The sequence below is a fragment of the Paralichthys olivaceus genome, chromosome 22 (genome assembly GCF_024713975.1).
Source record: "Paralichthys olivaceus isolate ysfri-2021 chromosome 22, ASM2471397v2, whole genome shotgun sequence".
Classification (NCBI taxonomy): Eukaryota; Metazoa; Chordata; class Actinopteri; order Pleuronectiformes; family Paralichthyidae; genus Paralichthys; species Paralichthys olivaceus.
Window position 1 is genome coordinate 10,057,234 of NC_091114.1, and position 26,711 is coordinate 10,083,944.

Consider the following 26,711-nt stretch of genomic DNA (forward strand, 5'->3'; position numbering starts at 1 on the left):
TCAACAGATGGGTTGATTTGCTCGTTTTTGTTTGTTTTTTTTGCAGAGAGGAAAATGAGTCCCAGTGAAGTGATGAAACGGATGAGTCAGTTCATTGAGAACATTAAAACATGCAGTGAGAGACATGGCAGAGCTTAAACACCAGTGATTCACCAAAAACACAGAGTTATAAATGGTTTTAGTCATATTAGTCACAGGAAATGAGAGAGAAGAATTTAACTGGCAGGTTATGTTAAAAAACAAAAAAAACAAAGTCATGCAGTCAGTCAAGATTTATCCAGATATTACTTTGATTGTGTGTGTTTAGTTTTGGTGGTTAATACTGGAGTTTAATACCATAACAGAGACATTAATCAACGTATCTGAATGTTATTAAAAAACAGCATCTTCATCAACTGAATTCCATATTTAAGTATTGCATTGTGTCGTCTCTGTTTTAGACTCACTCACGGAATTAAACGGACTTCCTGATTCTCTGTCTGGATAAAACTCTTTGACAGACGGGGGTGAAGCTCGGCAGCAAACGGACAGAATGGACAGAAAGAGCAAACCAAGATGGCGGCTTCTTGCTGAAACACCAGCAGCCTGGAAGTTAAGTCATACTCACACATAAAATGGGCACAAATCGTCCTCAGGTGAACAAGCAGATCTAGAAAGTGAAGAGTTGACTTTTATGCACGGAAGCTAACACGTTGCCAAGTTTAGTTCGGTGAGGAGAACTCATAAAACACCACATCAAAATGTAACCTTGAAAAGGAGGGGGGGACCCCGAGTGCATCATATGGCTCATGCAGAACTTGCTGTGGAATTGTATTCTGTATTCACATTTTAGAAAAAACAACTTAACAGACTCTTTACACCAACAAGTTTGTTGACAAAAAGATAAAGAGCTCATGATCACCATCAACATGCATTGTTTGTTAGATTTGCAAACAAGCACTCCTGGTGTAATTGAGGTGTTGGAACCTTGAGGTTCAATACAAAGTGACTTTCAAAAGAATAAATACCAAACACTTAACAGCTCTTCAGCCTTCTGTGGTTGTACTACATAGCATCTTAGCTCCATCAATTTTTCAACAGCAAAGAACACCACACATCATCAAACCTTGGAACTGAAATCTCTGCTTCTTAAATACAGAGAGAGAAAAATCAGCCGTACACACGCAGACTTCCCAAAAGCCATATTCTTGGTCTTGTATTTCCTCATACATCAAAACAGGAGCTGATATACAGTATGTTACACCCACAGTGTACGACAGGATGAAATTGAATCAGACCAAACGATGATCAAACTCAAGTTAAACCTCAAACAAGTGAACTCCCCAATGGGGAGAGTCACTCTGTTCCTGACTGAATTAAGTTGTTTGTCCTGCAGAGGAACTCCTGAGAATTGGGTCCGGACTTTCTCCGCAGTTTGCCTTAAACACAACACAGCGGGAGTTCTCTGCTCAAACGTGTTCACAACAACGACAAATTCTTGGCAGGATTCAGGTGAGGGGTGGTGCAGCTGGCGGAGGCAGGATGTAACATATTAATTATTTCACGGAGATCACATGATTTTGGATACAGCACATCGACAACAGCATTGGCTCGGTTCACCACAAAATCTCATGGCATCTTTGTGGGCGTCTTCTACGTTAATGGCTCGGCTTTTTCAACCAGAGATATTTATCTTGTTTTTTGTTTCTTCATTTTTTGCATCTGTCGCGTGTTAGAAGCTTCATCACCCCCCCACTTACTAATGGCGATCCAGCAGGGGATCCCGTGCTGTGCTCTCACATCGACTCCTGCAGAATTTATACTAGGAGCCCTGCAGAGAAAGTCTGCAGGAACTGCGGAGGCTCTGACTTGGACATTTGCTTTAACACATACATCCCCTTGAGGCACTGCAAAAGATCTCCAGAGTTCAGTGCATGTCTGGAAGCAGCTTTAGACTATTTTACATTTGTTCAGGTGACACTCTTAAATATAATAAACATATTAAATTGAGAACCCTGACTTATTTTCCGCCATGTCTTGGATGGTAACTCATTGCAATATGATGGAGCTCCATTCAAACAAATTCCAATAATAACCATTCTTATGAACTTCTGCAGAGTTTCAGTAAATGCATGTACAGCTGCTGTCTTTTATTAATAGTCTCTCTTACCCCAGGTCTGGTCCAATGAGGGAGTGTCTTCGCAGCATGGCACGAGCCTGAGCGTTGGTCAGGTTGGCAGTGGGCTCTCCGTTAATGGCCAGGATGAGGTCACCAACACCAAGACGTCCGTCACGGCTAATCGACCCACCATGGATTATACTGCGGATCAGCATCCCCAAACCGTCTTTCATGGCGCTCACTGTCATGCCTTTAAGGTAGATCACAAATATACTTTTGAGATATTGGAGAAATTGGGTTGGAAAACCAAAAAAGAACACAACTCTGTTCCCAACCAGAGAGAAACTTTTACTTTTATTAAGAATGAAATAGTAAAACTCAGCTGTAGTTTCAGCTCTGACGCAAGAAAACTTCCTGATGTCGCAGCAAATAATCCGAGAGACTGTCACATTATTCACAACCTTGGTTTTCATATCATTCTCATTAGACTAATTTCAGAGTGTGGCATAATACTGTCTATCTAGAGACCTGTCTACCCTCAGACAGCTGGGAAACAGTGTGATTGAAGTCTGACACCAAATTTTAAACTCCTTTATGTAACAGCACAGTCTGTGGGAGTTCGTTTGCAAAAATCTGAACGTTAGTCTTTAGATTTTGAAGTGGTAGAAAGAAATCCAAACATATTATAGACAACCAATCTTGACCAGCAACTAAAAACCTTTCATGAGCAACACAAAGCAAAATGAGATCCTGTTTTCAGCCAGTCACTTCATAACACCTATTTATTTAAGAAGGTGAAACTTAGTATTCTCTGGACCAGCAGCAGCCCCATGGGCAGGTTTTGAAATGCAAATATCCCATATATTAATGGAGCAAGCCTTTCAGACAGGAAAACAAAAAAAATAACTATCTATCATTTTTGCTTCAAATCTGGCATTCAAAGTAAAGGCCAAATATGCTATTCAGTCCCCCAACCTCATTTACACTTCTGCGAAGGATGAAGAGAAGTCAAATAAAAAAAAAAGAACAAATAAAAAAAATGTCAAGAAATTAACACAAACCCAGGCTGGAGTTGCCCTTGACAACGGTGATGGTCCTTTCAAAATTGCTCCCCGAGGTCAGAGCTTCCTTCTCTCCCTCTTCTGCTGATTCTTTCACGCTGACCTTGTCCTTGAGGGAGATATTTCAACGCAGTTATTCATGGAAGTAAATGAAAATATAAGTCAGGATTTTACCCAAACACCAGTTCTCCAGAGAAAAGGTAGGTGCACTACATTAGCTGTGAGAATGAATTTAGAAAAAAAACTTTTGGACTTTGTTTATCTGATATTTTACAAGAGCCTCACATCCAACCAGGGAGAGGTCAAATGTTACTTAAGAGATTCCACTTCCACATAAGAATGATAATTTCGCAGCTTTCATAATGCACAATCATCCGTGCTCATTTTATTCTTTCGGAAGATTTATGCTCGGTAGTTAGACAGATTTGTTTTACCTTTATTAAAATCTTTATTTCTCTAATATCTTCAAAAGAGATGGGTGGGGGCTCCTCCTGGTAGTAACTGGGCTCCACTGGTTCCTCCAGTGCATTCGATCCCGTTCCTAATTCAGCAAACGGGCTGTATGAGTTTGAGCACTCCACCGGTTCTTTGGCCGCGTGATGAGCCAGGAAGTGATCGGAACCGCCGACTGCGACGCTATAAGCCGGGAGCTGGCCTCTCAAACTCGGAGGAGAGAAAGAGGCCGACTTCTCTGGTGAGAACACTTGAGTGTCGTCTCCGAGGCCGGACGGTGTCGTAAAGCAGGGTTGCTCATCCCGCAACTCCAGACGGGCTGTCAGCTGAGGAAAAACAAAGCATAGCAGCTGAATGAGCGTTCTCCTCTGTTAGTTAGACAATTGCCCAACAGGGGGGAATCCATCTTGCTCAGTCGCCATCCTGCCCTCTTTGTAATGAGCCATAGAAAAGCCATCAGTGGCCAACAGAGAGCGGCAGAAATTACTGGTGATCTTGAGAGGAAAATGCACAAAATGTCGTTTCATTATAGCAACATTCACGACTTTATTAGAACCAGACTGGCTACTGATGAATTTCAGCAAGGCAAATTCCCACTGGAGGCCAGGAGAGAAATAGGACTCTTAAGAAAAAGTTAATATATGCGGATATGTAATACAAGCGGGGCTCAATAAACAGAGAAAGAGAAGTGGAGTAAAACAAAAAACAGGCTTTCATTTTAATTAGGTAACGCTATAATTGTGAGATGACTTGTTTGGGTATCCACTCAAAGCATGGGTCAAATAGGAGTATGACCTGTATAATAATTAGAAAAATAGACAGGCAACACTGAAAAAATTAGTTTCTAGTACATTTTGTATGTTCTTAAAAAAGTAATCACTGTACCTTAGTTGAAAGTCTATATACCATAAATGATATATGGTTTATCTACAGTAAACCAAATAAAGCTTAGGGCATAATGAAAGGGTAATGGGCCTCATTCGCCAATATGTTGTTTGTTCTTAAGAGAACTCTTCGTCAGATTTATGACGTGTTCTTAAACGGCAGAATGATTCATGCTAGTGTTCTTAAATTGATAAATGCCTTCGCGTAGTGGAGCGCATGTCCGTCAATCCCAGTTAGCACAGGCCAACACCCTATGCCCATTTAAGGGGATGAGACTAGAGAAATCAAAGAAACTGAAAAGAAAATTTAAGAAGTCAAGAAGGACTTAACAGAAAAATAAATAAATGGGACTCAAACTGGACTCTAGTGTGTGAAAGAGTGCTTTTGATGGTGCATAGATTTTGTCCTTAATTAAGAAGAAATCCAAGACAACACGTCAGAATCTTTGTAACAACTGTGGTGGTGAACAAGGCCCCCTTATTTCTAAATAACACTAAAATGAAATGTTCTCTCAGTGACTCTACAGAGGTTTACAATAGCATGACTTTTGTCTAAAACTGTTTCATTCACTGTGATTTAATTCTGACTTTGTGAACTTACTTCACTGATTTGATCATTAACACAGAGGTGACCTTTACATTGTTGTTCAATTAACACGAATGGATCAGAAAGGAAAACCATCCATTTTATTCTTATTATATTGCATCATCCATACACTGTGACCTTTGGTTAAAATGGAGGCACAGGTACCCTTAGGAAAACACGTTGTGTGGCTCTTGCTCCTCTTAGTTTATTTCTTTGTCATTTAATATCCGTTTGGGAGAGATGTTGTTCAGGGGGCAACAAAAGTAGCCCCGGCTTCAATCCTCATATAACAACAAAGTCATTAATGTTATTGCTGCCTTAACAAAGACTGAAGAGAAATTTCTCGTGACATTTTGGCTCTTGAGTGCAAAAAAAAAGAAAGAATAATGACTACATGCTTTCCAGCTCATTCGGACAAAGGGCAGTTACTGGTGCAGCAACATTTCATGAAATGAGGAAATAATTTATATCTGTCGTTCTCCTCTCAGTTATCTTTTTCTCTGCGGTGTCAAAGAAATGTTTTCTTACCTTAGGTGTGGAGGAGTGCAAGTAATCCAGATCTGCGCTACAGCTGCTACCATGAAGAGCAATCATAGACGCCTGGAATGTGTCATCCTCCATCCCAGAGTAAGAATGATCCAACATCTTTTCATCAGATAGGTCTACTTCACTGGTGTCAATCTGTGGTTATGGATGAGAACAATATAACCAATCAGGGACAGAAAACGTTTATTAAAGAGTTGACTGGTGAATTATCCAATCACAGCGGCTGAAATTACCATGATATTCTAACAAGAAAACAGTAACTAGTCAGAATGCTGCACATATAAGCTAACGTTTGCACAATTACAAACAATCAGATCACTCTTGGTAAATATTAAGACATAAGCAAATCAAGTACAATTTGATTTCCCCTATGATTAGGACATTCTGATTGATTTTCCATTTGTTTCCCCCAAAAGCTAACTAACCAATGCCGGCTCTGCTCGGTAAACGATGCCCTCAGCCAGATCTTCTTCCTCTCCTTCTTCAACCAAAATACTGTTGAAGTCAAATGAATGGATGATGGATGACGGGGTTATTTCCTGCTCACCATATGAGTGTGGAGAGTGGGAATATCCACATATTCCCTAGAAAAGTGGAGAAATTCTTTCAGTGTCTCCAGCTTTGTGTAATTTGATTCTTAAATTGATTTTTAAAGACCAAATCAAGTACAAATAGATTAATATGAAATGAGAAAAAGATGATAGGACTCACTGAGAATTTTTATAAACTAACTAGAGTAGAATAATGATCTGTGGTTTCAATCAGAGAAATGGCATATCGACACATTTTTTGAGTCAAATGAATATTGAAAATAGCATGCAGCTCTGACATACATAGGAAAAGCAAGAAGGCATATTGGAGGATTACACTTGTCAGGTTCAGTTTTGAGAGGCAATACAGCAAAATGCCCCTCAGAAGTACATTCCATGTCCTGCAGGAGAGCTGGATAATTCCACAGAGGCTTCCTACTGCTCTGTAATCCAGCTAACCTTGTCACCCAGAGGTCTCATTGTGTAATCCAGTGGCAGATTCAATACAACAGAAATGCAGTGCTAAAGCTGAAAGAATGCAAGCAGTACTGCAGAGAGAATCATCCTGTACAAAACCGTACGGGTGCCCTGAGCGATGAACATGCCACTGGGCAGACATAATATTTTGCACAGTGGTGCGACGATGTGTTTAAACGTACCACAGGGTCCATGCTCTTGGAAAATTCAATAACATAATAATAAGAAACAAAGAGCAAAGGCCATTTTCGGCTGGTGACCTCCTCTGAAAGAACAGTGGGTGGAATGCTAAACCATGCAGCCTCCCTCCCTGCATTTTCCTGCATGAAAAATTCAAGCCCTTGTAAGATGAACCCTCGTCACTGGTTACTAAGCTGCATGATATAAAGACAGCCTCGCATACACAGAGTGATAAATCCCTGGCATGCTGAACAAATTCATTAATAAAAAATCACAAGAGCATGTTCCAAACTCTACCCAAACATAACTCTAACAAACACAACTCACATCCTGCCTTCAGCATGCAGACAGGTTTAAAGCAAAAAACACGAAGGAAGAATGCTAATGCTTACAGGCAGCGGTTTGGCGACTCCTATTTGGACCTGGCCGAGCTTGGCCCCCTTCAGGGCCTGGACGGCATCCTCCAGGCTGGCGTTCTCCAGGTCGGTGCTGTTAACGTACATGAGTCTGTCCCCTGGCAACAGTCTTCCATCCTGCTCTGCCACACCGTTGGGGACCAGAGAGCGAATCACGATCACCGTCTTGGCAGGGTCCATCGGGTCCTGTGGCATGTAAAGTTCAGTTAGAGGAAGTTAAAAAAAGCTTACATATCACAGGAAATTCAGTTTAGTTTATTGGAATAAATGTTTGAATTGACCAGTTTGTTTTCAAAAACAATACATTTTGACATTTGAAAAGAACAATACTCAAAAGTATGAACATTTCCATCTGATTATGACATTTTATTGATAATTATATAAAAAGCACTGGGACTTCTTATAAAACTCACACTACACAAAAAATAAGACAGAGAAATATCTTGTGCCTTTACAATAACAGCTGTGCAGTTTTTCATTCTGTAATTCCCACCTGGTAGTCCAAAATACTGAATCCCAGTCCCCCTTCGCCCTTCTCCAGCTCGATATTCTGGATCGCCAGCTCCCACATAGCCAAAGGAGATCCTATTGCCTCCTCTGTCACATTATCCTGCTTCGCCGCTCCTCTGTTCACCTCTGAGTCTTCGGCAACCAGTATGCTGCTCAGGTCTATTTCGTTCTGCAGGGGAAAAGCCAAATAAAAAGTGAGGAAGCCATGCTCTAACAGCATGACTTTAACTCCCAAACTATAGACTGCTACCCTCTTGTTGTGTTTTTGGCTCAGGTTTCTGGCAGTCGGTACAAGCGAAATATCTTTGGGATGGTAGGGCCTTAGTAGCATTATCACAGATAAAGCTGGTGGAGATGAAAACCCCCTTCCCCGAAGTGAAGCTGCTTTTGATGTTTCATACCTCGAGCAAATGTTGTTGGCTACTGCCGCTGAGTTATTACTAGAATTGGTTTTAATAAACATTCAGCTTTCCCCTGCTCATCGCTAAGTCTTAATCCATCATGGTTGGCAATGGAGCGATTGACAGCACAGGCTAAGCTGATAACGGCTGATGGGCTATAAAGGAAGAGGAGGACTAAAAGAATATCACTCCCCAATCATCATCCCTTTCTTATATGCATTTTTCATGATACATTACTACATGTCAAGGGGATGCAGGGACTTTCTCACTCTTATATGCATCATCTGCTGCAATGCTCTGTAAGTTATATCACCTGCATGATTTTAGCACTGAGGAAGAAAAGATCACTTACATTTTAACCTTATAACATCAAGATCTTTGTCATGGTGGATGTAAACATTTAAAAGTATGATAAAGGTCTACCTTCAATTTGAATGGTGTGGGCAAAGCCTCCGGTTCTGGTTGGACAGCATCCATGTCAGTCTGCAGGTGAGGGGCGGGTCTACAGCATGTCACATTTACACACAGTGGAAGCTCCTTCAGGATTCTGACTACTTCCTTGTGGGTCTCACCAATCAGAGAGATGCCGTTGACCTGGGACAGAAAGTGCTTATCTTTCAAGTGGTGTAAAGACTGTTTGAGCTGTAAACTCAATATTGACACAATACTTGAAACTGTTGAAGTTGTTTTGTGTAATAACACCCTGCAGACACAGAGCAACATTTACTAGAAGTTACTTTTCTGACCACCGTTTCCTTTTTGTTCGACCAGTTCCTGAGGGAAATACTGTATCTGTGTAGCGACTAAATACTTTCTCAGTCTGCGTGCTGAGAATGTAGCCTACGTTTGGTTTTTATATCTCTTTTGATGAAAACAGCTTCCTGTTGGGGGCTGGAAATGAGCGCAGTGAGAATGAACAGTTAAGTTACAGGCCGTGAATCCAAAGCAAAGCACGGAAAGATGGAAAAATGCCCTGTAGAGCTGGGGGGGAACTTAAGTGTAGAGTATTCATTCTTTGTTCGGTTCTCAATATGAGAGGCCACTTTCACTTTCAGCCAGATCCCTCCTATTTAGACCAATTACCATCCCCCCTGAAACTGGTAAGGCCAGTTACAAGTGTTTGTCTAAAACGCTTTGATACAATGACTGAATGATGGCATTTTCATTAAGATGGCTGCCGCTGATGTGGGAAGGTCTGTTGAATTTTCCGCTGAGGCAATATCAGACTAACTGAGTCATGTTTTCGTGTCTGTTTATATTTTTCAGTCTGCCCTACGTCTCTGTTGTCTGATTGGTTGTTGGTGTTATCTATGACAAATGATAATGACCCTTGGAATTTGAAACCAAGCAAAGCTTCTCTGTTGATGCCAGGCAACTCTTAAAAAAACGTATTTTTCACAAAATATAGTTTGGTGTAGCTTTATTTTTAGCAACTCCTGTGGTGAAATTCAACCTCTTCATTTATCCTTTATATACCTCAACTTAAATCATGAGGCAATAAGAATTTCTGATAACTTTAACACATGCATGTCTATATATACACCTGTAACATGCGCCCCATGAGCAATGTAGTTTTCTTAATACATTTAAATATTAAAATCTAATATAAATATTAGATACAGTATCAAAACGTCGACACTGTTGTTACTTAATCAATGTGAACCTACCTCGAGCAGTTCATCTCCATTGAACAGCTTGCCACAGCGACCAACAGGTCCCTCGGGTAGAACAGAGCGGATGTAATGATGTCCACTGTTGGCTTCCAGGTTGATCCCCAGGCCGCTGTTCTCACTGTACTTCTCCACCTGAGCCACCTGTCGTGGGAACAACAATTCACATCTCAATCAGCAAGGGAAGTTTTTTTATCTACAAATACTGGAAATGAACGACTCAATTCGCCTTTTTTTAACAACTAGATTCATCCTTGGCATCATCTGGCACTTACCATTCCCTTGAAAATAATTTGAAGTGCGAGAGAGAGAATTTCACTTACTACAACTTCATTACTTGGACCCAGAATCTCCTCCCACTTCTTCATTAGTCGTTCTTCTTCGAAGGGTGTTAACCTCATCACTTGGGAAACACAAAACAAAATACTTGTGTTAAAATACAGCACAACAACATGAAGGCAAATTTATGATCAATGATTAAGAGCCAGTAACGCAACATAAATTCATCACTATTTCCAAAGTACTTGTGATGTGTTGGAGAGAAGACCAACATAAAAAACCTTTTTATCTGTCTCTCTTAAACTTTTTACTGCAGTCTGTGGAAATACTAACAGCAGCCATCTCCCTATTTCCTCATGTTGTGTGTTGCTAGTCAGCATGGTCCTGACAACGAGAACCTTTATCTGTCAGATGTGCGCTCTAGTATCTTTCCCGCTGTAAAAAACAGTCCCAGCCTCCTACCATGTTTGTCTTCTGTTAGCTGATCCATGGCTGCGCTGACATCAGATCCTTCACTCTTTGTCTGAAGCGGCTTTTCATCTACGGTGACTGGAAGCACACGATGAAAAGTGTGACGGACAGAAGCAAGCAGCGGCACAGACACCTGACAGTACACACGCACACAGCTACTGGAAAAAGTAATCTGCTCACCACTCAAAGTACCGTATACATCAATGCTGAATTGATTTGGAAAAGCACGCATCTGTTTATCTGTTAATTCCTCCAACATAGCATGAGCATGTCTGACTCACTCATAATCACTGTCCGTCTAGAAGAGGCGCTAATCTCATTTTCCCATTGGTCCAAAGAGAATATGCACGTTCTCGATGACAGTCCCGAAACACACCAGGACTTTAAATATATATTTAATAATCCTCGTACATTTCATGCCGCTGTTTATGTCTCTGGAGTTCCACACAGCACCAAACATGAAATTACAATTAACTGTTGCAGTGCCCATACTAAACCTGCCTGCATCAAGTAAAAACTAGCTGCAGAACTCAGTCTGCAGAACCCTGAAGCCACATCACCTCCGCAAATTTTGTCGTGAACACTCTATAGCTTTCGACATCGTCACTTGCGTCAACGTGCAACACTTAACTCACCTGAAGCAATTGTCTGATGCTGGGCGTTATGACAGGTTGACTTATTATAGCTCTTGGTCTTAATGGCATCATTTAAAGCTTATTCTATCAATGCAATGAAATAATGAAAAAATAAGTGTGGTACCTAAATAGTTATTTCTACATGTCAGAAAATAATTTTGTCCCTCATTTACAATGTGAAGATGGAGAGTAATGTTGCATTTTCGCTCTATTGTTCTTTTTAGGAAAAACCCTATTTAATGGCTAATAGTAATCAATTTTCCGGGATAAATCCCAGTGTTTAATATTTATTTAATATATTAACAATCTACGACTGAATAAATTCACCAGCTACTGGTTCTGTGAAGGGACAGTTTTCTCATTACGTTGTATATCATAATGTTTCAGTTTGGACTGAATTTCATTTCAACTGAAGTCAGTGTTTTCATGTGGAGAAAGTTGTGTCTCTGTTTTAACTATTGTGATAAAAGTGAGTGAAAATTCCATTTGGAGTCACGGGAAATTACTCCTGACGGAGCGGTGAACACTCCCGCCTGAGCCACATTTACACATCAAATGACACTTCTTTTTCCTGACAGGATGATGAGTGACAAAGAATCTGTTTTCTTTCTCTGTCCTCATTAAATTTCTCTCACTTTTTCTATCCTTCCTACCTAGAGCTGCCTCCTCAGCTTGCTTCCTCTCCAGCTCCAGCTCCCTCAGGACGATGGTGGTGGTGGGGATGGTGGTGGAGGACGGGAGGATGGTGACGCTGGGGGTCACAGCGGGGGGGATCTCTTCAGGCCTGAAGCCCCGCCGGATCAGCTTAAGGTGGACTGTCTGTCCGGTGTGTTTGAGCACTTCCACGGCCTGTTGGTTGGTGTATCCTTGTATGTTCACTCTGTCGACCTGCAGAGGGCGATCATTTGGGAGCAGGAGGATTAAATCAGGGCAAAAGAGCTTGTTTGACATGGTTAAAATTGAAATAAGATTGATTTGAGCAATTATCAACACCAGCAGGCATACACAGGAACAGAGTGCTGCACATGAGTGTTCCCATCTATTTTAGCAGTTCACTTTATTTAGATCACTGAGGGCAGCTTACAACTCCATACATTTAAATAATTCACGGTCAATTAAGTTCCTAATCTGAGTCCCAAAGCACATCATCATTTACACTTAATAAACCTCAATCAAACACACACACGGCACACACACACACATATATATATCAATACAACAGAACAAAACAAGTCTTTGTGAGAACTTGAGGAAACGCAGGGCAAAGGTGATTCATGTTTAATAGGATGCAAGACAATCTAACTTCATTGTCAGTGTCCTGCAGAGATTAATTTAAAGCTTAATTTCTCATTATGCTAATTTGATAAAATTGTACCAAAAAAAACCCTTAATGAACATTCAATTGATTGTGAATTATTCAAAATTATGAATTCCATTATTCCCCTCCAATGGCTGAATGGGCAAAAGTGATGATTGCAATGTAATTGATAATACAAAACATTCACAGCATATTTTCCAATTGTGCCACTGAAGACAGAGAAAATTGTAATAGCTACATAAAAGCATAATGGGTGTACTTACTGCGATTATCTGGTCTCCAACGTGAATACGGCCATCTTGATCTACGGCGCTGTCCTTTGTTATGCTCTTAACGAAAATACCAGACGGCTCTGAGCAGTCGGAACAAGACAAAAACATCAAGATGGATGAGGAGAGGAGTCGTGAATCATGACGTTATAAATGCAGACCCAAGGAGAGAAGAAAACAGATGTTCAAGCTTAATGGTAAGAGTCATTGTTAGAGAGCATGTTTCAGTGTTACATCAGTCACAATCATTGAAGTGAAGAACAAAGTGCATATATGCCTAAAGAAAGTGTTCATTTTAGCAAAGGCAATTCAATATTCAAAATAATATTCAATTAATTTGTTGAACATAATAGGTCATAATAAATTGCTATCTGTGGTGCCATTATGCTTCGGCTAACGACTCAACTTTTTAAGGCAGATAGATGAAAGTGGAATCGTTTTTTGAAATTAATTTAAAGCTGCGTGAATTGTGTGTGCACATAATAGCTAAACACACAACACAGACATTACCATATAAAGTTGTTGTCATCAAAGTGTTAGCAAACAATTATTATATCTATTAGACATGGAGCGACATTAGCAGTCATTGAAAGTTGTGTCTCTCCATTTGATAAAAATACCCTTTTCAGTTTTGTTTGGACTCCTGAGGAAAATATGTCCCTTTCGCTGTTGAAGGCACAAAGCTAACGTTTCACTAATGTTTTTATCAGATCAGTTTTGCTGAAAATTACAGCCACAGCTTGAAAAAGGTTTGATAAGAGGCAGGTCTAAAAAAACAAAAGAATGAACTAACAATCAAACAATAGACAGTTAGATGATAAAACTATAGCCCGTATGTACGCAATAATGAACAACATGACTTATCCCAGAGTGAAGCCAAAACGTCTTGATTGCTGGAGGCTGGCTGCATTATGGGTCATAAATCCTGCCTCATCCGTGTTAGAGGTAAAAAGCACTAAGAAGCAGCCTCTTATACATCTGATCCTTCGTTTTTATGCTAGAAATATATTGATTAGTGCATCTTTCGTGAAGCACATGTGACATTTTCATTAAAATTATCACTTCTCACCTAAATTTTTATCCCCAACATAGCCAGCAATAGTAATCCCCAGTCCCTGGGTGTTCTTGGTAAGGTTCACATCGAACGCTTCAGCCTCCTCTTCCTCATAGCCCTGTGAGAAGATTAATGGTCAGCATCAACAAAACAAATAAAAGTAAATGATAATTCATTTGACAGTGGACACAACAGAGGAAAATACAAACGGTGACACATAACTCATCTGACGCCCCACATGATCACCAAAATACATTTTTCAACCTTGATGAACGAGCGCTCTGAAGCTGTCAGCCATAAAAACACCACCAGCTAACGTGTGCCATCAAAAGGATATAGCGTTTGTCATTCATTCAGTGGCTCGCAGAAATGAATTCATGTTTAGGGCAGAGAGCTGAGAGTAGCCATAAAAACTTCTGTTTAAGTGCTGCTTTTGAGAAAGTAAAGCAGCATCTGCTCTCCAGTGTGTGAGTCACAGGTGATGTAGCCTGCAATATTCTTTAATTCTGTATATCCAGAGCTGTCAAGTGGTAAGAAAGGGTAAAAAATGGAGATGAACGAGCTGAACTTTAGGCCTGATATGTTTTTGATACAAGTGTAGAACTCTGAATGTGCGTTGCATATGATAATCAGTCATTTTGTTTTGTTATAGAGAAACTGCTTCACCCTAGAGATGCTGCAGATCATAAAATCTATTTGAAAGTGAGGACATTTCCTTATTGTCAGGATTTGTGTCAGATCACAGTACCACTCTCACCTGTTGTTCGTTGACAGTGGGGAGCACCACTGGCATGACAGCAGAGGCCGAGGCGCTCTCCTCCACGGGGCCCCTGGTGACCACCAGCTTCACCCGGTTGCCACACTGCCGGAGGACCTGCGCTACCTGTTCGCTGCCCAGGCCGTGGAGGTCAGTGTCTCCAATTCTCAGGATGTGGTCCCCACTGCGCAGGCGACCGTCCTGAGGTAGAAAGAGTGTTATTTTCTGTCTTAGTCTGTGTAACATCAGTAGAAATCTAACCATGTCAAACAAATCACAGTGACAGTTAATTCTGTGCTTCCTTGCCATTAACTCATTCTTAGTCTACACAGCTGAGTCACCTCAAAGTGTGAAATACAAAAAAATATATTTTCTGTATTCACTGAATACACAACAATTCAAAATGCCCAAGCCTCCCAGTCCCAGAAGAAAGTAGAGATGCATTAATGCGATCACCTGATCAGCTATGCCTCCAGGAAGGATGGTTTTGACGATGACCCCAGTGGTCTTGCCTCCCACGATACCGAAACCGAGGCCAGTGCCATCGTTGACCAGCTCAATTGTCTCAATGTGCTGCAACTGGATTAAGTATAAAAAGAAGAAAGAAAAAATTAACTCGAACAAAGCGTTGCAGTTATTATGGATTTGGATTTGGATATGTAAAGCAGATAGTGTTTGCATATTTTAAGGACAACTTTTAAATAGCACGCCTTGATTTTCTTTGATGTGTGTCTCTGAATCTTGCGTTCACACTGTACTGCCATGTAGGACTGAGCTGCTTCTATGTGTCTTTGTTCAGTTGCGTCTGTGCATATGTTCAAGACAAACTATTCCTGCAAGCCTCCAGGTCTCCACTTAAAAGTCTGGTCAGGCTGTGAACCCAGTGTTGAGTGTATTTATACCGTGCTGGAGTTGGCCGACAGCGTGCTGGCGGCAGAGGGTGTGCGGGACACCACAGGACTGGCCAGCTGAGGTATCGGCCCTCGAGCCACAGTGAGCTGCACCCTCTCTGAGGCGCTCTGCAGGATGGCTATAGCCTGCTGGTGGGTCACTGTCTGGTCCAGGGGCTGACCATTGATGGCCAAGATCTGGTCAGCTTCTTTGAGCTTCCCATCACTGAGTGGTGAAACAAGTAGAGAGGGTCATTCAGATGAGGGCATAGTGCGGTACATGTTTTCAGAACCTCGATGATTTTGTCTCTGATGGTTTTCTTGTCTGTTTTGTAACTTTTTCATCCTGACTTGTAGATTTTGGCTCTACAATATTAATAAGAAGTACATTTGTAGCATCTCTTGAATGTCCATTACAAAACAAACACATCTAATTCTGTACTTCTAATTCAACATTTAGCTTAATGTTGAACCTTTGCTGTGAAAAGATTTGACTTTGTCTTAAAAAGATCTCTGGGTTCTCATGTCTATTTGGACTAGAGGGATAGTCAGAGAGCACATACCTCCACCAACACATATTAGATCAGATACATTACGTACACAGAATCTTTTACAAACTGCTTAATATTTCACCTGCTCATACCTGCTATGTATAACTGATTTCTTTTCATTAAGATCTCTGTTAAAGAAAGTGAAAAAGAAAATCCTACTCCACCATTAATCAAAAGGTTCTCTCTTGGGGCTTCCCCTACCCCTCCTCAAAATTTCATGGAGCTTGGTTCTGTAAATTTTGCATAAGCCCCCTAACTAACAAACAAACACAGATGAAAACATAACCGAACTGGTGGAGGTAATAATGGCAGGCCGATTCTTACGTACCAGTGAGCCACGCTTCCCAGTTGAATTTCCTGGATGAAGATGCCGAGCTCGCCGCGGTTCTCGCTCTTCAGACCCACCACGCTGAAGCCCAGACCTCCCGACACTGGCTTCTGCAGCTCCACATGAGTCACCCAGCGCCCCTGTGCCATTCAAACACATATACACTTTGGGCCCTTGCTGATTCATTATAGCATCAAAGCTACAGGCAGCTTTTAGAAGTCTGTTTGAAGTGCCTCAAGAGGGAAGAGCGCTGTCTATAGTGTGTGCTTCTCATTTTTCACTGTCTCCAGATATTTAGCTTGAAATGAAATACTTATCTACTATCTACCTGTTTGTGTTTGTCAGATCAAATGAGCAAATCAATTGAAAATAAGAAGAAAATCTACTGCAAAAATAGAGCTATAGCGTTATATAATTCCATTATGACATTAAAAGGGAGGATTTCCGGTTGTTTATACCTGTGCCATGGACTGAATGATATGCTCAAATTCTTCAGATGATGTATTTCCATTAATTTGTGTAGCAGCAGATGCATCTGAGCAGGAAACGTGGCTTCCATTGGGCTTCGCTGCTGTGATGTTATCAATAGGGTCACTGCCTCGTGATGACGGGACACTCCCCTGGAAAAATAAAGACAAACAAGACATGTAGTGATGCTTCACAATGGCGGATTATTCTAAAAACACGTTTTCGCCACCATGGAGGAAGATCAAATAGAAATCAAACTGAGAATGACACTGGACCTTTATTTTAATAGCTAACTGTCAGGTTTGCACTTTAAATGCTGCAGATTAGAATTTCTGATCATGCACACAGCAGGAGTTCTGGTGTTAATCCATCCAAAGACGGACGTTCAAACAAAACCCCTCATGAACATTCAAGGTTAATTTTAGACACCAAAACCCTGAATTGGGGATGTCTGACACCACTGGGATGACAGATAGTTTGTTGTCCCACCATGATAAGCAGGATCTGTGGCAGCCTAATCCTTGGACAGAGATAATGGCACTTAGCTGATGTTCCAACAATGACGAGGCTCCAAATACAATATTTCTGTCATGGTGCAGGAAAAGCATCACTGGCCATCTGGATGCCTTAATGCGCTTGGGTTTTAATTACTGCAATGACTTTACTTCTGTGACAGATGAATTACATGAATGCGACAACTGTCTGAAACAGAGTTATTTCCAATTTCATTAGCCAAAGGCCGTAATGTTTATGGCAATCTGAAATGGATTCGATTCATATAGTCACGTCCATTCAAAGTGATTATTTCATAAACAATGTATTTGGCGTGATGAGCAGAGACTGTCCTTGTGAGCTTGTGTGTGTGTGCACAAGGAAGTTGACTGTGCAACTTTTAATGTTTAGTACAGTAAAATTGTGCCTCATTTTAACACAGTCCCAGATTAGTCCTCAGCAACTGAATTCCATTGGACAGGACACATTAGTGCTGCAGGGTGCAAACAAAACCCTATGGACTTGGCTAAGTTAGCGTAGCATGCTGCTAAGTTGCTGTCCTCATGCATAAGCTTTGTTAGCTGGGGCCTTGCTAAGAGGATTAAAGTTCCAGTTTGGTTCTTGCACATTTAAGAAATTGTTTCTGCCCCACTTCACGCTGCGGCAGTGGCCTCTTTCTCACTGGAGAGAGGGGCCTTGTCGCCATAGCGACATGGGCTGAGCTAGGCCTAACTGGTGGAGCCAGACGACTGACAGTGGGTGTGTGTGCGTTTATGTGTCTGGCTCTTGTGTAACAACAAAATGCACACTTTCTCCAAATTGTTTCTGCTTGAGGCGACTAAACAAGTTCTGCTGGGTTTGGAAACTCTAAACACACACATACACATTTTATTGTGACATGTCTTATATATACAGTATATAGCCTACATTGTTTGTATGTGTGTTTGTGAGTTTATGAAAACCATTTTTTGCAATGTGGAAGGAGTCCATTTCAAGATCTGAAGGGATTTCACAATGAATGGCTCCTTGATAAAACTTGCTAAGTAAAACAAACACACACACACACACAGAAACATAGCCCTTTTGCAACAAGCTAAATCGCCAGCTCACCAAAATGCCAGCAGGGCTTTTATAATCTAAATTCCACCAGGAGTAAAAAGCTCCAGCATCCCTGCCTCCCACTGCATAGCTGAAATATTTCCGTCTCTCTTTCTCAAACGCTTATCCCGGCCCCTTCCCACTGTGACTTAAGAGCTCTCTCCTTGCACTCAAATGCTCAATTCTCAAAGTGGAGAATCAGCCTGAGAAAGAGTTTCTGACTTAGACCAACTATCTCTGCTCATGTATCCATATTATATCTGACTTGTGTGAACCCTGGCAGCAATTTGGCCACAGCAGCAACACTGCTGGGGATGAGGGGGGGGTGAAAGAAATGAGTGTGTGGGAGGGGACTTTAACATGAGTCACATACTGAATCAGAAAGGTCACCCAGGAAACAGGCAAGAGATGCAGGTAACCAGGAATTTCAATTTCACCTTTTTACCAACAACGTATGATTATGACCACTGACAATAACTATAGGCTTTATGTGTCTGAAGACACACTAATCCACTGATTCATAATATTGCCCAGACATATAGACACATGGACAATGATGATAAGTTGATGATATCCCCCGTCCTTCTGCTTCAATCCCTCCTAAACCAACGTAATGATGAAAACAGGCAAATCAGCTGTTATTTCTCATCAAACTTGACTACTTCTGTTTATATTACTTGTCTACTGGCAAAGTATAATGCACCCATCTGGCTGTGTTTATTCTCATACAATAATAATGCAGAACTTTAAATGACTATAATTGTGTAACCTCTTTATAACCTTCCATGGTGCTTTAGCATTCTGGGAACCAAACAGTATTTTTGTCACTATCGTCCTCATTTAACGTGTCCACAGCTTGGCAGGCCCAGTTAAGCTTGTGAAAATAAATAGTTTTATATGAAATCAAAACATATAGTGTTCAGTGTATTGTCACAGATACTTGGATGTGTAGTTTACCTGCTCTCTGATGTGCTGGACAGATTTCTGCAGGGCCAGGATCTGGTGGAAGAGGGGGCTCTGGAGCACTGACTTGAGCAGGCTGAGCTTCTCCTCAGCGGGCACCTCGCCTCGCTCCTTTAGTTTGGCCTGGAGACGCTCCACCGCCTGCAAGGCACGCTGTGTATCTGCAAGCCGTCAAATATTTCAGTGACAGTGCCAGGCCGGAGAGAAGGATTGGATGCAGGGGAGAGGGTGAGATAGAGGTGGAGAGAGGTGATGAGATGGGAGTTTTATCAGGGCAGAGCAGAGATAGTGAGACAGGGAAGGGTGTGTGGAAATGACATAATTGATTCAGTTAAAATACCGTAATTCATTAGAGTGAATAACCATTTGTATTTGTTTAACAATGCCACAGATCTCAGCCTGTGCTCAACAGACCTCACAGTATTGAAACCACATCAGGTTTTACACCTGAGAAGAAAAACTTTCCACAGTGTTTGTCTCCAGACTAGCAATGTCCCCTGTTTTGTCATTAGGATCAATTGTAGGTTGCACAGGAGCATAGAGAGGATATTAAGGGGGAAAGATAAAAGAACCACAGCCTGCAACAGTTTGCTTGCTGGACCCTGCATAAGCCCTACGATGGAGCAACTCCAGGGAGGCTTGTTAGTGAGCTTGGGCCAGCGCAACGTCATCTGGAAAAAAATCAGGCAATTTCCCAGGCTCACCAACTGAGACTAACACCTAATAGGGCGTGCACAAGGTCCAAAGCACTTTTTGCGCCGAGATGCATTGTTGTTGGAACAACAGTTGTAAACAAGCCAAAAATGCTTGACCCTCGGTCGACAGATTTGTTCCGTTCGCCAGTGGTCCAGTGCAGGTAGCTATATCGCTGTCAGCGCTCTAGCCTCAGTGTGCATAATGAGGAGTCGCACCAGAACTGTGACATGGTTTTGCAGCAGTTTGCATTTGTGTGTGTTCCAAAAGATGTAATGGAGCATATGGAGGGCAACATTTTACTCGTCGAAATGTAATTTTAGTCCGATTTTTCAATTTAATTTCTTTAAATGTGAGCTTAAACCTGAATTGAATGATTTAACCCTAAACTCACATTATAAAACAACTTGAGTATTATGCCTCATTGCCTGAACCTGACTGCAGAATGACTGCACGTGATAAATACGGCAGTCTTGAGAGTCTCCACAGATTGCAGCTTAAAAGAAAGAAGCTAGCAACACTATTTTGGCTCCGTTACTGACAGTTGGACATATAAACCACAACGGGCGTAAACAAACAATCACGTATGTGGTAACATTATCAGATATGGCAACACCGACAGTGCGCCAGCGTTCAACTGAATCCAGGGCCTCTTACGCTGGTTGAGAAAACACACAGCAGGAGCCAAATGTGGGATGCGGAGCCAGCAAAAGACGGACATCCAAATGCCTAGACCAAACCCCTTTCCAAAAAGTGCTCATTTTATAAAATGAAATTGAAAATGAAGAGATGCACGGTATGTGTGCAGCAGCAATATTTAACTTTGAGTTGTATTTATCTTGGTTGTTAGGAATCTTATTCAAACTGAGTAATGGTATTGAAGTCTGAATTATATTATCAGGACAAGACGAGACACTAAAGCTGATTCAGTTTGATTAGGGGCAGAAATAGGCAAGAAAAAGAAACTTTAGACAGATATGCACTGATTATTAACCATTATTTATTTTAGAATTCGCTGAACATGTATTTAAATCCATCATCAGGTGTTAGTAGCTGCCAAAAAACAAATATACAAAAAATGTAACTTACCCATTGTTTCAATCATTTTTAGATTTCCACATAGACGTTATTTTTCTCCGTTCACAGCAATTTCACACTCCCCCCTTTCTTCAAGGCCTGTGAAAAACAACATACAGCTTATTTTTTTGTCTTAACACACAGAGTCAGTCAACATACAACATATCAACACACCCTATACAAACAGGAAGTCAGGGCAGGAAATGCTCTTTCTCCTCTGAACCCGACCTCTTACACATTCTCTCTGTAAAAGGTCAACATGAAAAGGAAAATGGATTTATTTCCTTTCTGTCAGGCCCATATTTATCTCAGGGAGAATGGTTCACCCCCCAAAAAAACCTCACAGAGTAACCATTGTGCTGCAGAACAGACTTGTTACTGAGTCACAGGGCGGAGGTGTCGAGTCTCTTAACAAGCTCACGTCTACTGTAGGCTCTTTCTTTGTTTATAATTGACGAATGCTATTATAGATTGATTAACAACTGGTAATTTACATTATCTGGACTTAATTCAACACACAGACTATGAATACACATTGCAATCGCATCTGATAAACATTTACCTCAACCAAGGAGTTTATGGTTCCATTCTAGTTCTATCCAAAAATTTTGATCATCAATAATCACATTCCATCAAACAACGGCCTTCTTACACCATCATTAAACTCTCTACTCAAACTGATTTAGACTTTTAGAGGAGGTTATGTTTTCATCTGCATTTGTTTGTTAGTTTGCAGGATTACACAAGAAACTACCGGATGGACGACCACAAAACACGAGGTATTTGTCAGGGAAGAATCCCTTTGGTGCAGATCCAGGAATTTGCACATTGCGAGATTGCGTTTTTCAACATTTGTGTTGATTTCTCAGAGAATAAATCATGGATCTTGATGAAAAAGAATCAAGCATATTTAAGAGTGTGTGAAATTCGGTGCAGTTCAAAACAACAGTTCATAGTGAATTTAAAAGTGGTCTGTTGGGCCTCGGTGGAGGTGGAGCTCTACTGAGTGCTCTAGTTTACTTTGCTCAAAATATGTATTACTTCATCTAGATATCAGTATTACTCTCAAGACCTGCAGTAATTCAAAATACATGCTGCTTTATAATGCATTGACAGCAACTAGACCACATACAAACACACTGCTATTAAAATACATGAGTTTTTCACAGGCTGCTTAAAACAGAAAAAAAGGACACGTGGTAAAGAACCTTGCTGCATTTATCCCCCCCACCCTCAAAGCCTAACGAGAACATATGAACATGGTTATGTCTTTATCATGGACTCATGTTTATTAGTGCAGTGGCTGTCAACTCCGATCTCAGGGACATCATACTTGAGTTTTTAAGTGGCTTTGTAACAAGCATCACATCACTCAGGGAGACATTACACGATTAAAGGAGATTGGTAAGATAATTAAAGGCCCGATACTGATTCTTAGAATAGCCATGACACTGGTGGCAGCCGGGATGAACACAGCGGCGGTTTGTTTCATGGTCATTTCATTTGCTTCGTCAACTGTGTGCGCGCAACTGTCAAAGTAAAGAATCAGCTAGCAGAATAAAGCATGTTGCATCTGTCTTAAAAGGTGTTGATGATATTTGGCTTAGCCGATTAATTTTCTGCACTGATAATGTGCTGCTTGATAAGATAAAAGCACTGTAAATATCTAATTATCTTTAGTGCTACTGCAACACTTTCTACCACCGCCGACGAGGTTGGGTCTTCACCATTATTTGTTATTAGTTGGTTTATTTGTTGATTACACAAAAAAATATTGTGATAAGTTTTCCAACATTTTCACCTTTTCCCTCAGGGAATAATTAATGGATCTTGATGGAGAAAAAAATCAGGCACATTTGTGGAACACAGTTCGGATTCATATTGGTAATAAAAATGATAATAATAATAATAATAAAACATGTTGTTTTTCGAGACACTAAGTAAATTGTGGTTCTATTTCCTCAAATATTATAGTATGGTCATGGATTTATCTCTATAGGCTACTCAGTTGTGTGTATATATGTTTTTCTCATGTTATAACAATAGATTATTATAGGTGATGCTTTCAGGGACACGAGGTACACTGGGATTTCTAGTATTGGTAATGTATTGTAAATGTTTTCCTGCTCCTTTACAGGAGAGGAGACGTGATTAGCATATTTAGGAAACATTACCCAAAACACTTGAACAAAACACTTGAACAAAATCCAATACATACAATCCAATAGAAGTAACTGGTGACCACCACTGTTATTCTCAGCCCAGAGCCGCGTTCACGTTCGAGCACAAGCTCGCGACCTCTACGTGACGACATCAGCAAGAACCCTGCATGCTACCGGAACTAGTGATGCTACCGGTACTTATCGTGAGTTCATGCTTATCACGTCTTGCGCCCCCTTGGGCGAGAGCTTGTGCGTGGTGTGTTTGCGCTCTAACGCGGCCCCAGGCAGGGAGATAACAGCGGACATACGCTGTTTAGAGTTGAATTTGAATGTCTGTCTTTTTTTCTGTTGTTTTTTTTTTTCGTTTAAAGACATGGTGCCCCCCCCCCCCCCCCCCCCCTGGAGCTCTGTCGTGTTAATGGCTGCAGCACGAGTCGGTGTATAGTTAGTAAATCCAGTCGGTGGTTTTGATTATAGTCTCCAAAGCACTCGGGACAATCCGCTTTTCTCAACTCCTCCTCCTCCTTCCTCCACATCTCCCCGTCCATGGAGCCTGAATGCAACAGGCTTCCGACACACACATAAGTCTGAACACTACCGCTGCTTTCAGGGGGAAAACACACAAACGTCCCCGGTGTCTGTTCACAGTTCACCGTAAAAAAAGAGTGCTCAACACCGGAGGAGAGGCCCGTGTTTCTCTGCTCCGTGACCCGACAACAGGCGTCTGTCTCCGGGTGTTTTCCTGACACTAGCGGCCGCGTAGCGAACAAAGACGATTCTTAGCTTTTTTTTTTAAATACAAGTGATCTCAACACAAGTGTTCAGGAGCATTTCATAAAGAAAACCTGTCCGTAAATATCACTTACATTCAGCGGGGGAGTTTTTTACTTTTCCCCCCGGCAGGTAGACGGTGTCCCGGCCTCAGCCTGTGTTGTCCCGCGGCTAACGGCGCTCAGACCGGGGCTTAAAGATGGGGCGTAGCGTCACCAGAGTGTAACCCGATCCTCTGTGGACATGTCCGGTTCAGCCGAGACTGAAGCGCCGCTTGCTGGCTGCACCCGCACCCAGGACAGGAGGTCAAGCCCCGGATCCAGACCACCAGGGTGAGTCTAGAGTCTAGTGGGGGGCCCCAAGCACAAAATACCAAGGGGGGCCCTCAAACAGCCTCCATCAACATTATGTTATAAACATTACAAATATACTCATACATTTTCCCTGACATCATTCACATACTGATATTAAAAACTAATGGCAGTGATTGTTGTTGGCAAACCCTCATGACAAAGAAATGTAATTGAGGACAGATATTTTTCAGAATAATCATAAAGATTAAAATCAATACCTAAAAAGAAAAACTTTACAATACAACCAAATACATAGAAGTTGAATTAAGACATCAATGTAGATCCTCTCTGCATTGTTTGTTTGTTTAATAAAAACATTATATTGTGTCTCGTGTTTATCATAGAGCAAAGTGTACCATGATACTTTCAAAAATACTAAGCCATTGTACTGTCAATTACACCATGGTGTTTCTTTTAAGGTTCGAAATTTAGAAAATACACAATATGAGCTAAAACAACAGGGTTTAGTGTAAGAACTTTAATATCTAAAAGTTAGACAGAGCCTCAACACTGCAAAATAAAGAATTAGCCAGATGAAAATTCAATTACATTGTTTAATATCTTAACAAATAATTACTCAAGTAAAATATTTATGGAGTCTGGGACTGTGCTACTGTTCTCAGCTGGTAATCCAGAGAGAAATCTGTGTCAGACTCAAGAGCAGACACACACTTAAGTTAAGAAAAATAAAATCAGAGACACATTTAAAAGCTGAAGGGCTGAACTATAATGTCGCCAATTTGTCATTGTTGGATTTAAAAAGACCCCTAAAGTAAATGTTCTAGTCAAAAGTAAACATGTTCACACTGTGTTAATATAATAATATATAATAGAGATGAATTACAGTAAAGTTTCTCTGTAGGAGACCATCTTTATATGATGGTCTTTGAGATAACTTTAAATAATAAGACATAGATCCAAGGCAGTTGAGTTGGGCCACTTCAATAAATAAAATCCTGAGTAAAACAAAACAGCAAACGTAACACTGTTATTAATACATTGGAGTCACTGAGTTCATTATTACATTAACATTGCTGCAGGGGAGTCGTTCTTGGCAGAATTGACACAAACTTGTTAAAGGTTCACATTTCATCAGGGTGTCACTGTTCACTGTCATTTTTACAACTGAAGTAATGAGTAATTTATGAACAGAATTGTTTTAGGTGAATCGGGCACACTGGTGTGAAAGAACACGTAGTTTATCCTGCTAATGAAACATGAATGAGTGCAACAAACATGTTGTTTATCTGGCACGTGCACTTATACAAGCAAGACATCATAAGTACACTCGCACACAAACAGTGAAGGCTGAGACTGCATATAAAGTCATGACAGCTCCCCAGTAGTGACGACAAACGCCATCTGGTGGCTGGCTACAGTACCGGTCATAAACCCTGTCTTCTCCATGTTAGTGGAAGGGGCATGAACCAAATCAGAAAGTCAGAGTACACATCACACTGATGTATATCGAGTGGTATTTTTGGTTATTTGATGATATAAAAATAATCAATAATACCACGCCTCCATCCCCTAATTGCTATTGGGCAGAATCCAAATGTGCCACATGGCAATGTTCATATCCAGAATTATTTTTGGCTCATTTCTGGATAGTGGGAGGAAGTTGAGACGTGTCATCCACCTTCATATACAGTCTATAGCTGAGACCCACACATGTTAACGTTCATTCAAATGTGTTAAAAGTTAAATGTTATTAATTCGATTACAAGTGGAAAGTAAAGTATTTTTAGGCCCAGGAAGAAGAAGCACTTTGGGAAAGGACAAAATTCTCTCTGTTTCCCTGTTCAGAGGATTATAAACTATTTCTGTCCGTAATGCTCCATGCTGTTGACTCATGACTCATATCTAACAAACCAAAACATAAATTCGATGATTATTTTGACTGGTTTTCCCCGTTGTCAAGGACAGAGAACTGTATTGTAGATACTGTGTTCTCAAGTTGTTGATCATGTCCGCCTTATGACCTCATTGCTACCAACTCAAGGACTCTGTTGCCGTCATGGATGGAGACCTCAGGGGGAGAGCAGGAAGGAGCAGGGTCACGCAGTAACAAGTCATTTCAGCGAGAAGTCGAGGGATAAAAGCTGCTTTCAGGAAGCTGATACTGACTAAATCCCCTCACCATTTATATCTTTACTTCTGCCTTCCTCTTATCCACCCTGTAACTCCCCTCTTACTCTGACAATAAGCCACTTTTATGTGGGAGGTCTGACTCAGCCAAACACCGAAAAAGAAGAGATAGAAACAAGAGA

General features: G+C 41.0%; 2 protein-coding genes across 12 annotated transcripts in view; one reads left to right on the plus strand and one right to left on the minus strand.

Annotated features, from left to right (window-relative positions):
- The window catches only part of LOC109634897 (multiple PDZ domain protein), a 43,860-nt gene extending 19,538 nt beyond the window's left edge, over positions 1-24,322 (minus strand). For 3 of the 9 annotated variants that reach the window (XM_069518361.1, XM_020095706.2, XM_069518359.1), the window contains exons 1-23: positions 24,184-24,322; positions 21,168-21,254; positions 19,380-19,546; positions 16,823-16,984; positions 16,365-16,504; positions 15,498-15,711; positions 15,052-15,174; positions 14,596-14,796; positions 13,854-13,956; positions 12,779-12,867; positions 11,851-12,085; positions 10,554-10,640; positions 10,136-10,215; positions 9,810-9,956; positions 8,566-8,736; positions 7,725-7,910; positions 7,208-7,417; positions 6,054-6,212; positions 5,611-5,763; positions 3,594-3,938; positions 3,160-3,268; positions 2,150-2,348; positions 608-649 (exon numbers count right to left, since the gene is read on the minus strand). In XM_069518361.1, coding sequence (XP_069374462.1) covers positions 608-649; positions 2,150-2,348; positions 3,160-3,268; positions 3,594-3,938; positions 5,611-5,763; positions 6,054-6,212; positions 7,208-7,417; positions 7,725-7,910; positions 8,566-8,736; positions 9,810-9,956; positions 10,136-10,215; positions 10,554-10,640; positions 11,851-12,085; positions 12,779-12,867; positions 13,854-13,956; positions 14,596-14,796; positions 15,052-15,174; positions 15,498-15,711; positions 16,365-16,504; positions 16,823-16,984; positions 19,380-19,546; positions 21,168-21,183 — 3,338 coding nt within the window. In that variant the 5' untranslated portion in view covers positions 21,184-21,254; positions 24,184-24,322. The remainder of the gene's footprint in view (positions 1-607; positions 650-2,149; positions 2,349-3,159; positions 3,269-3,593; positions 3,939-5,610; positions 5,764-6,053; positions 6,213-7,207; positions 7,418-7,724; positions 7,911-8,565; positions 8,737-9,809; positions 9,957-10,135; positions 10,216-10,553; positions 10,641-11,850; positions 12,086-12,778; positions 12,868-13,853; positions 13,957-14,595; positions 14,797-15,051; positions 15,175-15,497; positions 15,712-16,364; positions 16,505-16,822; positions 16,985-19,379; positions 19,547-21,167; positions 21,255-24,183) is intronic. The other 6 variants (XM_069518365.1, XM_069518364.1, XM_069518363.1 and 3 more) reach the window with 4 other exon arrangements.
- LOC109634912 (adhesion G protein-coupled receptor L3-like) overlaps positions 2,217-26,711 on the plus strand; it is a 226,534-nt gene continuing 202,039 nt past the window's right edge. Inside the window, exons 1-5 of one of the 3 annotated variants that reach the window (XM_069518370.1) lie at positions 2,217-2,355; positions 5,616-5,709; positions 11,855-12,058; positions 12,862-12,981; positions 14,613-14,745. The gene's annotated coding sequence lies outside the window, so the exon portion shown is untranslated. Of the gene's footprint in view, positions 2,356-5,615; positions 5,710-11,854; positions 12,059-12,861; positions 12,982-14,612; positions 14,802-24,282; positions 24,421-26,711 lie in introns of those variants that run through there. The other 2 variants (XM_069518369.1, XM_069518368.1) reach the window with 2 other exon arrangements.